Source organism: Dermochelys coriacea, chromosome 5, assembly GCF_009764565.3.
Source record: "Dermochelys coriacea isolate rDerCor1 chromosome 5, rDerCor1.pri.v4, whole genome shotgun sequence".
Classification (NCBI taxonomy): Eukaryota; Metazoa; Chordata; order Testudines; family Dermochelyidae; genus Dermochelys; species Dermochelys coriacea.
Window position 1 is genome coordinate 206,590 of NC_050072.1, and position 12,735 is coordinate 219,324.

Sequence of the window (12,735 nt, forward strand, 5' to 3'; positions counted from 1 at the left end):
TAAATACATTTTGTGTGCCCTGTTGATTTTGTACCATTCTGTTTTTGTTTTTTTTAATCAAAATGTTGTGTTACCATATCTCATGCTGGAAGTGCTACAAGGTTTCAGAGCTGTGGACTGTGAGTTGGGAGACCCGGATTCTGTTCCTGGCTCTGTCACCTCCCTGGGTATGACCTTGGGGAAGTCACTTCCCTTCTCTGTGCCTCTGTTTCCCCTCCCAGCATTGGTTTATTGGACCATCTCTCTCTAGTGTCTAAGCAGCACCCAGAGCTGTAGGGCCTTGATCTCAGCTGGGGCTTCTAGACACATCTCTAATGCAGATGTTGCTGCTAAGAAAGGCCTGGAGAGGCTCTGGGGCCCAGAGCAGTGAGTCTGTCTGGTTCTGTAGGGGTGAGAGCCGCTGCAGGCATTACATGATTGAGATGCAGCCCAATGCACGCTATGTGATCCTGGGGGAGGACCGAGCTCACACCTCACTCACCCTGCTGGTCCAATACCATCGAACTGTGGGAATCCAGCCCTTCATGGAGACGTTGACTGTGCCCTGTGAGCAGGTGGGTGTTGGGGACTCCAGTTGTGCCTTATGGGCAAAGTGTGGGTGGGGGGGTTCAGACTATTCCCTCTGTGCTAATGGAACTATCCCGACGGTAGTATTGCTTTGTGTTCTCATAGGAAATGTCCAGTACTTTACCAACTGGTCAGGTAGCCCAGACCCCTCCTACCTTTATTCACTCGGGAGCTCTAGCAGATAGGCCAGTCATTCTCGATCCACGGCCCAGTCAGCACACAGCTGCGGCCCATGTGACATCCTCAAGGCCAAACGGGTAGTATGTGTACTGTGTGGCTGCGGCCCACACAATACACAGAAAGCTGCATATGCAGCCCACAATGGTAAATAGGTTGAGAACCACTGAGCTAGGCACAGCAACACAGGTTACTATTTTGGTGGGGGAGAGGAATGCTCCCATTGCATCCCTGGCCATCCCAGGGCAGCTCTATGAGCCAGGCATTATGAACCTGCCCCCCAGTTACCATCCTGGGGAGTGCGTCTCACAGCTGCATTGCATCCCAAGCCCTTCCTTGATGTTCTGGAGGGAGACACTCCCCTAGCTGGGCACTCCTGGAGGTATCCTGGGGATTCCTGCGTCTGGGCATTTTACTTCTGGCTGCTAAGTTGGAGACTCCTGCAGCTAGCGATGGATCTCTGTCTCTTCTGAATCCTGCCCTTTTTCCTTCAGAGAGGTGATGGGGACTCCAATTATGAGGAGCTGAAATTCCACACCCTGGCCCCATGCCCAGCAGATGGGGAGAAGCAGCCTGAAAAGGAACAGGCTGGTCTTAATGGGGCACCTGTTGTCAGCCACATCCAGCATGCAGGAGCAAATGCTGTTCTCAAGCACATGCTGTTCAGGAAATCAAAGAAATGCCAAGAGCAGCAGCTGAGCCCAGACGAGGAGGGGGCGGAGCCAAGCCCATGTGAGGCTGGGGTGGCCAGACGGGCCATTCCTCGCCTCTACCCCTCCATACGATTGGCAATGTGGGAAATCCAGCAGGTAAGAAGGCTGGTGGGTTCTGTCCATCCACCCTGTATCTGTTGGCCACCGAAGCAAACCCTGTTGGTCCAGAGTATCTATAGGTAAGTTAGAAGCTCTTTGCCTGGGGACCAAGTGGGGAAGAGGGCTCCCTACAAGTAGAAGGCAGTGTTTTCCTCCCTGTTGCAGATTTTCCAGGCTTCTCATTTTTCATACCCTGTGGTTATATGGTCTCTGGATCAAGGATGCATTCACTGGGAACTACAAGGTTTCAGGCTTCCTCGCTCCTGGAGAGCAGATGGTGTGAGAGCCTCTGGGCATGAATAGCACAGAGCCCTGCAGGGCTTTGGTGGGAAGGTCCCCAGTGTGGGATGGCAGAGGGGGTTGTGTATGTGTGATGAGGGTGGCTGCCATTGTCCCTCTGCTTTGCCCTGCAGTTTTCTTCCCACCCCTCGAATGGTTCCTATGCTGAGCTGCAACTGAAGCCCCAGCACTGAAGGCAGCGGGGCCCACAGCAAGAGTGACATGGTAAGAGTGGGGCCTCTGCAGCGGGGCAGGTGGTAGATGCAGCTTCCCTATGGAAGTCAGAGGAACAGAGGAGCCATTTCATCTCATTGCACCTGTGGCTGCTTGGAGAGTCTCTCTGGGCCAGCACCTATACAGATTTTGGAGTGGAGGGTAAAATGGGAGAGCAGCTGCCAGCAGAAGCTAGGGGGGCTTCTGGGGGCCTGCACCATAGGGAGACCAGGGAAGGGGGGGGAAGCTGCATTTTCAGCATAGGCTTTTGTTATTTCAGTGGCACTGGGGTGAGCAGAATGCTTCAAAGGCAATAACTATGTCCTGCCCTGAGGAGCTCAGTCTGTTAAAGGCCACAACATATGACAACAGCATGGGGAGCAGGAGAGAATGGGGGTTACAGCAAGTTAATCTGTGCTCTGCTTTGTTCAGCTGCTTATCAGCTTGTGGGTCTGAGGGGGGACCCAGGAGTAGTTAGTGCCCGTGGGGAGACACTGAGCAGGTAGCACTGGGTGTGCAGCTGGGGTAGTGAGGAGAGAAAAAAGCAGGGGGCAGAGCTGTGCAGGTGAGGTGGAAGAGCTGGGACTTGATGTGGGAGGAAAGAGCAGCCAATGATGGGGTTTGAGCAAGGCTGACATAGTCTAAGCAGAAGAGGGAGGGTATTGTAGCTGTAGTATGTGGGATGGATTAGAGAGGACACTGGGAAGGGGGTGACCTCTGATACAGGATGGCCAGACAGAAAGGCTGTTCCAGGGGTCAAGAGCTGCAGCAGAGAGGCAGGATTGGAGGGAGGCGTAGAGGAAAAAATCAGTGCTGGAGAAAAGGCAAGGTTCTGGAAGCAAAGCCTTTGAACAAGGACAGTGAGTGGCCACTGGCTCCTATAACGAATGCAAGTGTGTGAAGCTGAAATTCAGGGTTCCTGAGACTTCTGGGAGCTCAAGACTCAGAAGGTAAGACTGAATTAGCAGCAGCTCAGGCCAGTGTTCGCTGCCTCCACAGGGGCACAGCTGGTTCTTAAGGAGTGGTGGGGACAGGCTTCTCTGCTTGACTGTCAGTCTATGATGGTAGCTGCAGTGCTGGGGGATTCATAGATCGTAAGGACAGAAGGGACTATTAGATCATCTAGGCTCCTCTCCTGTACAGAAGAGGTCGGACAATTTTAAGCAGCTACTCCTGTATTGGGCCCAATAACTTTGTTTGACTAATGCATATCTAATGGATGTACAGGCAGTGGGTGAAAGCCATGTCCCACCTGGCTGGTGAGAACCAGTGGAGAGGTGTTGATGTCGCTGTTGTGAATCATTGACAGTCATCTCCTAAAAGAAGGCAAGGAGCTGGCTTCTCTCAGCAAGTTAGACCCTGCTGTAGAAACCATCCCTTGGCATAGACGGTCTGCCCAACCATGTCCCAAATCTCCCCTGTTGGGGCAAGATTGTTGAGGAGGTTGTGGTAAAGCATCTCCAGTAATATCTGGATTGTTCAGGTCTCTGACTCCCATCAGGTCAGAGTCGACCTGGTGATGTATGAGCGTCAGATGTCCGAGCTGATTCTGTCTGCTGCCTGTGACACCACTGGCCACAAGGCTTTTTTGCTCTGTCTGAAGCTCCTAGCAAGAGTTGTCAGGGTGTTCAAGTGGCTCTGCTCCCTTCTTTTGAGAGATTGTGGTGATTAGTGTTGGGAAGGGGTCCTTTCTTGTCACCCTGTGACATACCAGGGTACAATCCAGGCCAGTGAATAGCTGTGTCACCTCTGCCTTGTAACCTGGGGTGCCCCTTACAGTAGTTTGCTGCTGTAGCCTCTAGCATGGACTGCTCACAGCTCCAGCATGTAAATCACTCTCAGCCACAACTGTGTGCTGCAGCCAGCCAGACACACCTTGGCTCTTACCAGCCTTAAAGTCACCACAGGGTGATTTCAACACACTCCCAGTCCTAGATTTCCCCCCAGACACACATGTTCTGTATTGCCCAGCCCTGTCCTGGGCAGTACAAATATATTCAGTCTGTTATTCCTTTAAGGGAATAATATGCACACAACTTGCTGTCCCAAATGGAGTTACCCAGACACTTCAATTTAAACACACTAGATTAGATAAAACAATAGAACAAGTTTAGTAACTACAAAGAGAGATTTTAAGTGAGTGCAAGTAAGAAGGCATAAAAATCAGAAGTGGTTGCAAGAAAAATAAATATAAAATGCTTACTGATGCCTAACTTAACAAACCACATTAGATTCACAGCAAAGTTTTCTCACCACATGCTTTCAATAGTCTTACTAACCAAACTCTGCAGGTCTGGACCCCTCCCCCAGTCCAATGGCTGCATCCTTTGCCTCTTCAGGTACAGTGAATGTGATGGACAGGGAGAGAGAAGGTTGCCTTGGGGTGTTTGTCCCTCCTTTTTATAGTTCCAGTCCCCCTCTTGAAAAACATTTCCAGCTGAGAACCAGGAGCCAAAGAGTCTATGTGGAAGGATGTTCCTTGCTGTTTTTTTCACCTGTTTGAACTTCCTTTGTCTTCCCTTCCTGCTTGAGGACTCTGCTTACAGCTGGTGCTGCACTGCTTACAGTTTAAGCAAAGCCAACTTCTGTAGCTGTGAGGTTTGGAACATGTGTTAATAACACCATACAGGGGAATCTTATAACTTCATAGACAGTATTTCCACACATATTTTACCAGGACAATACTGGCCAGCAAATTATGAGTTTTCAAATAATACTTTATGAAGCATACGTTTGACAGATGATATTACAATAGTGTTTAGGATGTGCATACAGGGGTGTATTTGGTCCGACACCGCTATTGTTCAATATGTGTATGGGATCATCAGGGAGAGGTGAGGAAGTGCATGTTGCAGCGACCTAGACCTAGATCGCATGCCCTGATTCTCATGGGTGACTTTAATTTTCCTGATATCTGCTGGGAGAGCAATACAGCGGTGCATAGACAATCCAGGAAGTTTTTGGAAAGCGTAGGGGACAATTTCCTGGTGCAAGTGCTAGGGGAGCCAACTAGGGGGAGCGCTTTTCTTGACCTGCTGCTCACAAACCGGGTAGAATTAGTGGGGGAAGCAAAAGTGGATGGGAATCTGGGAGGCAGTGACCATGAGTTGGTTGAGTTCAGGATCCTGACGCAGGGAAGAAAGGTAAGCAGCAGGATACGGACCCTGGACTTCAGGAAAGCAGACTTTGACTCCCTCAGGGAACAGATGGCCAGGATCCCCTGGGGGACTAACATGAAAGGGAAGGGAGTCCAGGAGAGCTGGCTGTATTTCAAGGAATCCCTGTTGAGGTTACAGGGACAAACCATCCCGATGAGTCGAAAGAATAGTAAATATGGCAGGCGACCAGCTTGGCTTAATGGTGAAATCCTAGCGGATCTTAAACATAAAAAAGAAGCTTACAAGAAGTGGAAGCTTGGACATATGACCAGGGAAGAGTATAAAATATTGCTCGGGCATGTAGGAAAGATATCAGGAGGGCCAAATCGCACCTGGAGCTGCAGCTAGCAAGAGATGTCAAGAGTAACAAGAAGGGTTTCTTCAGGTATGTTGGCAACAAGAAGAAAGCCAAGGAAAGTGTGGGCCCCTTACTGAATGAGGGAGGCAAGCTAGTGACAGAGGATGTGGAAAAAGCTAATGTACTCAATGCTTTTTTTGCCTCTGTTTTCACTAACAAGGTCAGCTCCCAGACTGCTGTGCTGGGCAACACAAAATGGGGAAGAGATGGCCAGCCCTCTGTAGAGATAGAGGTGGTTAGGGACTATTTAGAAAAGCTGGACGTGCACAAGTCCATGGGGCCGGACGAATTGCATCCGAGAGTGCTGAAGGAATTGGCGGCTGTGATTGCAGAGCCCTTGGCCATTATCTTTGAAAACTCGTGGCGAACGGGGGAAGTCCCGGATGACTGGAAAAAGGCTAATGTAGTGCCCATCTTTAAAAAAGGGAAGAAGGAGGATCCTGGGAACTACAGGCCGGTCAGCCTCACCTCAGTCCCTGGAAAAATCATGGAGCAGGTCCTCAAAGAATCAATCCTGAAGCACTTAGAGGAGAGGAAAGTGATCAGGAACAGTCAGCATGGATTCACCAAGGGAAGGTCATGCCTGACTAATCTAATCGCCTTTTATGATGAGATTACTGGTTCTGTGGATGAAGGGAAAGCAGTGGATGTATTGTTTCTTGACTTTAGCAAAGCTTTTGACACGGTCTCCCACAGCATTCTTGTCAGCAAGTTAAGGAAGTATGGGCTGGATGAATGCACTATAAGGTGGGTAGAAAGCTGGCTAGATTGTCGGGCTCAACGGGTAGTGATCAATGGCTCCATGTCTAGTTGGCAGCCGGTGTCAAGTGGAGTGCCCCAGGGGTCGGTCCTGGGGCCCGTTTTGTTCAATATCTTCATAAATGATCTGGAGGATGGTGTGGATTGCACTCTCAGCAAATTTGCGGATGATACTAAACTGGGAGGAGTGGTAGATACGCTGGAGGGGAGGGATAGGATACAGAAGGACCTAGACAAATTGGAGGATTGGGCCAAAAGAAATCTAATGAGGTTCAATAAGGATAAATGCAGGGTCCTGCACTTAGGATGGAAGAATCCAATGCACCGCTACAGACTAGGGACCGAATGGCTCGGCAGCAGTTCTGCGGAAAAGGACCTAGGGGTGACAGTGGACGAGAAGCTGGATATGAGTCAGCAGTGTGCCCTTGTTGCCAAGAAGGCCAATGGCATTTTGGGTTGTATAAGTAGGGGCATAGCGAGCAGATCGAGGGACGTGATCGTTCCCCTCTATTCGACACTGGTGAGGCCTCATCTGGAGTACTGTGTCCAGTTTTGGGCCCCACACTACAGGAAGGATGTGGATAAATTGGAAAGAGTACAACGAAGGGCAACGAAAATGATTAGGGGTCTAGAGCACATGACTTATGAGGAGAGGCTGAGGGAGCTGGGATTGTTTAGTCTGCAGAAGAGAAGAATGAGGGGGGATTTGATAGCTGCTTTCAACTACCTGAAAGGGGGTTTCAAAGAGGATGGCTCTAGACTGTTCTCAATGGTAGCAGATGACAGAACGAGGAGTAATGGTCTCAAGTTGCAATGGGGGAGGTTTAGATTGGATATTAGGAAAAACTTTTTCACTAAGAGGGTGGTGAAACACTGGAATGCGTTACCTAGGGAGGTGGTAGAATCTCCTTCCTTAGAGGTTTTTAAGGTCAGGCTTGACAAAGCCCTGGCTGGGATGATTTAACTGGGACTTGGTCCTGCTTTGAGCAGGGGGTTGGACTAGATGACCTTCTGGGGTCCCTTCCAACCCTGATATTCTATGATTCTATGATTCTATGACCTCAGGCTGAGGACTCCCAGCTCTGTATTTCCATCTCTCCCAGCCCCCTATGTAGGGGAGTGATTTACTCAGTGTCTCCAGGAAACTAGGTTATCGACCAGGGCAGCTGTCTGCAACTCAGCACAGGAGACACTGAGATTACAAGGAAGGCAGCCAGAAGGAGTGGTAGAGTAGGTTGGCTCCCAGATTAACAGGATCCCTCCATCACTGCCCAGGCTTGTAACCTGGGTTCTTTTTGCATCCCCAGTTGCTCTAGATTTTTAGCTGGTGACAGCAGTTGAGCACTTGCCAAAGAGATTGCATCTGATTCCTTTGGGATACAGAGATCTCTTCAGGTATTTGTGATGTCAAGGTTGGATCACTGCAATGGGCTCTACATGGGGCTGCACCTTCAGTCCTCCAGAAACTGCAACTACTTAAACAGTGTTCCCTACAGAGCACATTTCTGCCTGTGCTCCAGGGCCTGCACTGGTCCCAGTTGCCCTCCAGTTGCAGGTTTTTCATGGTTTAGGTCACAAGAGGCACCTCTCTCCCCATGGACACTGCAGCAGCTGAGACCATGCACAATTCTGAAGCTAAACAGGAGGAGGTGGGGAGGAGCTCCTGGACTTTGGAACATTTTCCCTGTCGCCAAATCTTGAGTCTGGATTTGGTGATGTTCAGTCCATGGTATAAGACCCACCCACTCTTCTTGGCTTTTCTGTGTGTGTATTGGGTGTTGGAGATCTGTTGGCAACTGAGAGGCTCTTCAGGAGTTCTTGTGAAGATTTCAGTTCTGTTGTTTATTGCTGTGCTTTGTGTCTTACACCTGCAGTCAGATGTACTTGAAACAAAACTACCTTGCAATCTGCATTCTGGGTACTTCACAGACCTTCGCTAGCTCATAGTGAGAGAATCACAGAGCCCTCCCTGCCTTCCCCTCCTTCCCTTTACATTCTCCCCTGAGACTTGTTTTCCTGCCTCTCTTACAGACAAACCTGGCTCAGGCCCTGCATCACCTGGTAGAAGCACCTGGGGAGATGGCAGCCTCGTCCACATGCACAGGGCTGGCTCTGTGCCCTATGGACAAGACACTGGAAGAGAAGAACTTTCTGCAGCTTTTTGTCATGCTCTGCCACTGGGGAGCTGCTGTACAGGCTAGTCTCTGATTCTGGCAGGAGGAGGTGATGGAATGACCAAGAGCTGGGGTCATTGTGCAAATCTGTGTGGAAATCTTGGTGGTGATTTTTCTGATATAGCTGGAGAATGAATGCCCTGTACTTTGTGTGTTTAGATATTTGGCTGTGTATGTCTTCTCCCTTTGTGCTGTCCCAGCTCTGCACAGACAGCTGGCACAGCAGACCTCGAGCAAACTGCCCAATGACCACAAGATCCCTTAAGGTGCGAAGACACCCGGCCATGTTTATTGTCAACAAAGCATGGTAATAGCACCTGGCAGACTCTACAAGGATACTAAAACGTGTATGCCCATGATAAGGGACGCAGTTCAGTGAATGGCGGGACTATCCATTCCACCCTCAGCTGGTCAAAGATACTCCCTCTGAGATACATCATAATACCCTGATACAAAAAAGTTAGTACTGCCTCTGACATGGTTACTGCCCCCGATGTGGTTAGTTATCACCCATCACCTTATACATGTTGGTCCAATCAAAACATCTCGATTACGTACTGTCATCCTGACCTTATCTTTTAGGAGGGATTAGTTTGTTCCTGTTATCCTTGAGGAATGTTTCTGTACCATCCTTGATTATCAGGATGTTCTGGTACCACTTAATATCGGGATGTGTTTGCGTAAGTACTCTGTGCTTAGCACTTCTTAGGAATGTGTATTTCTGCAATATCAGCCCTGTTTTGCCACATTCTGTGAGCAGGTCCTCCCTCAAACCAGGCCTCTAATACAAGGGCTTATGTCTCTTCCTACTACATTTTGGTTAACAAATCTGATCACTCAGGCTGTCTCACTGTATTCCTTTAGCTCACAATTAGAGTGCTGATTTTCAATCTACCATTTTGAGTTTTCTCTGTGCTTTGGCAAGGTCACTGTGGGGGTTTGGGCCCGCTGTTCCGGCAGGCCATGGAAGTCTGGCCCTGGGGATACAGAATTAAATTGATTTGTTCCTTTTGCCTTTCTAGCATCAAAACCAGAACTGAGACCCTCACAGAAACAGGAAGGCGCTGCTGCCTCCCCTAAGCCAAAGCCCTCACTTGGGCTACTCCCCCATCTCTGTGCTGGGTTCTAGCCCAGAACAGAGAAAATGAGGGACCTGTTCCTGTCCCCCATGCCTTGGTCTCCATGGAGCAGTAACACTAAGTCTCCAGGCTGCACAATGGTGTCCCCTGACCCATGGCACAGAGAAGCTGGTGCTGCACTGTTTACATTTTCTCTCATTTAACACATTGAATGTAATGAGACTTTTTGGAACAGCTTCTCTGATGTTAGGTGGAGACCATGACCATAGGCGCCAACTCCTTGGGTGCTCTGGGGCTGCAGCACCCACAGGGAAAAATTAGTGAGTGCTCTGCACCCACTGTCAGCTAAGCTCCCCGCCCCGCCTCTCCTCCTCCCCCTCCCCTGAGCATGCCGCATCCCTGCTCCTCCACTAACCTCCCAGCGCTTGCCGCTACCAAACAGCTATAGTAAGCTCCGGGAGGGAGGGGGGAGGAGCGGGAACGCGGCACACTCAGGAGAGGAGGCAGGGCCAGGGTGGGGATTTGGGAAAGGGGTTGGAATGGGGGTGGGAGGGGGAAGGGCAGGGGTGGAGTTGGGGCAGGGCTGGGGGCAGAGGAGGGGTCGAGCACCCACCAGCGCCAGTAGAAGTCGGCGCCTATGACCATGACATCTGTGTTCCTATGGTCTTCAGCCATTTCTCTGAGTCCTGGATGTGGGCAAAGTGCTGTCCAAGAGTCTGCTTAGGGAGCAAGGAAATGGTTAATGATTGGTAACCAGGGCAGAGGTAATATTCACAGCCTCCTTTCAGTGCTAAGGCAACTGTAGTACAACATTATCCTGCTGTCCTAGCTTGTTGCTTTGACTCTGGCTTCCCTGTCTGTGCATCTCTTCACTGGTGCACCCTTCTCTGTCGCTGCTTGTGTTCGCTGTCAGGGCCCTCCTGGTCAATCCTCATCCTCCCTGTCCTCTCTCATTTGCTATTAAGTTGTCGACACATGGGTGCATGATGCCAGCCTCAACTGCCCACCTGTTAAATATTCAAACGAGCACCTTTATGATTTCTCCCATGCTGCCTCTCAAGATTGGGAGGCTCTCCCTATAAAAACCCTCAAAGCTACCTCATTATTCACCTTCAGATCCCTTCTCAAAACTCTCCTTTGCAGTGATGCCTAAAAAAACATGACAGTGATTATCCATCTATAGTCTCTTGTCTGATACTTAGAACGTAAGCGCCTTGTTCCAGGGGCCATCTGGTTTTTTTTCTGTCCTTGTACAGCGCCTAGTACATTGGGTTCCTGGTCCATGACTAAGGCTCCGAGGTGCTACAGCCATCATCCCAAGCCATCAGTAACAATCACAAGCTCTTGCTACTTGACCTAGTGGTAGTTGATAAATTGTATAGGCAGTTGCTTTAACTCACTTTGACTCATTGTGAAATATATTCAGAAGACCAAAGAACCATTATCGGTCAGGTTTACTGCTAAAGCCAATAAGAATATACTATGGGAAAAAAGAGTCAATATGATACTGGTCTCTGGAAGCCATCTCATGCAGTGTTATGTTCACCTTACACAGATGGTGTACTCCCAGAGTTATACGTTTCAGCTGATAATATTTATAGGATGATTTTACATGTTACACATCTCTTTACATGTCACTAAAATCCACGCCATCAGTTCAACCCAGTTTCTTATCTTATTGCTCTGTTCCTTCCCTTCTCTTTGTTTTGGATACTCATATTCCAGGTACTGGTTTGTCAGTGTAACTCCCTACCTCTTGCTATGGTAAAATAATCATATGTCCTGATCCTGACAACTTTCATAACTATTTAAGCCAAAGCTTATTTTAGCTAATGCAAGGTGTTAGAGGACACTTACTATAATTCTGGGCTCTTATGCTAAAGATATAGGCCATCCAGGTGTGGGAAATCAGTATTTCAAGATCCCCATCATGGATAAGGTCATTCAAGGTTTGTTTTGCCTTGTGCATGTCATGGCTAATATGAATAATGTGCGTGTTTTCTGTCTAGTAATGATTTTAATTTAAACTGAGTGGATTAATTTACATGTTTAAAAAACTGGTTGGTAAATTTAAACTTCATCTTGGTATTGGGGATCACTTTGGATAATAAATTCATTTTGAAAAACTGGGATAGACAGTATCATAGTGTGTATCACAGTGCTATGTACGTGAGAAATAAACCAGAAATTTGGAGTAGTGACATTATAAGTGAGGCCTCCATATATAAATTCAGTTTAATTACTTACTACACACTATTGTCCATCCATATTATAGGTCACCCTTTCTGCTTGTTGTCACCATCTGGAAAGCTTCACGAGGCAGGAGTGGCTAGCTTCTGTGTCCAATTGTACTGGCTTGAGCAATCGTGGCCACACACCTGATTTTGCAATGTTAAAAATGTTCTTGGCACAAAAAGCAGTGTGCAGTGCTCTTCAGGTTTGTATTGCTGTGTGATGGACCAGTAGTTGAGGTAGATCCTGTTGTTTCTTGTACATGCTGTCTTTCAGATAATCTCCCTGAATGGACAGTAGTTTGTTTATTAAATATTGCTGTATCAGGAACCAGTATTGGTATACATGGAATCAGACACTGAGAAAGATTGTTTTGAATAACATGTGCCTTGATTAGAATGTTGTTTCACTGACCCCAGATTACCTGAGAACAGCCATACTGAGTCAGACCAATGGTCCATCTAGCCCAGTATCCTGTCTTCCAGTAGTGGCCAATGCCAGGTGCTTCAAAGGGAATGCACAGAACAGGCAATCATTGAGTAATCCATCCCCTGTCACTCCCAGCATCTGGCAGTCAGAGGGCTAGGGACACGCAGAGCATGGGATTGCATCCCTGACCATCTTGGCTAATAGCCACCAATGGACAGATCCTCCATGAATTTAGCTAATTCTTTTTTGAACCCTGCTTGTAGTTTTGGCCTTCAAAACATCCTCTGGCAACAAGTTCCACAGGTTGACTGTGCATTGTGTAAAGAAGTTCTTACTTTTGTTTTATTTTAAACCTGCTGCCTATTAATTTCGTTGGGTGACCCCTGGTTCTTGGGTTATGTAAAGGAGTAAATAATACTTTACTTTCTTCACACCATTTATGATTTTATAGATCTCTGTCATGTTCTCCCCCAAAGTAGTCTCTTTTCCAGGCTGAAA

General features: G+C 48.3%; 1 protein-coding gene across 1 annotated transcript in view; it reads left to right on the forward strand.

The window, feature by feature from the left end:
* LOC119855834 (myosin-IIIb-like) overlaps positions 1 to 11,706 on the forward strand; it is a 144,219-nt gene extending 132,513 nt beyond the window's left edge. Inside the window, exons 27-30 of the mRNA XM_038402642.2 lie at positions 389 to 554; positions 1,239 to 1,553; positions 1,970 to 2,060; positions 8,355 to 11,706. Of these exons, the coding sequence (XP_038258570.1) occupies positions 389 to 554; positions 1,239 to 1,553; positions 1,970 to 2,029 (541 nt within the window). The 3' untranslated portion in view covers positions 2,030 to 2,060; positions 8,355 to 11,706. The remainder of the gene's footprint in view (positions 1 to 388; positions 555 to 1,238; positions 1,554 to 1,969; positions 2,061 to 8,354) is intronic.
* Positions 11,707 to 12,735: the final 1,029 nt, after the last annotated feature.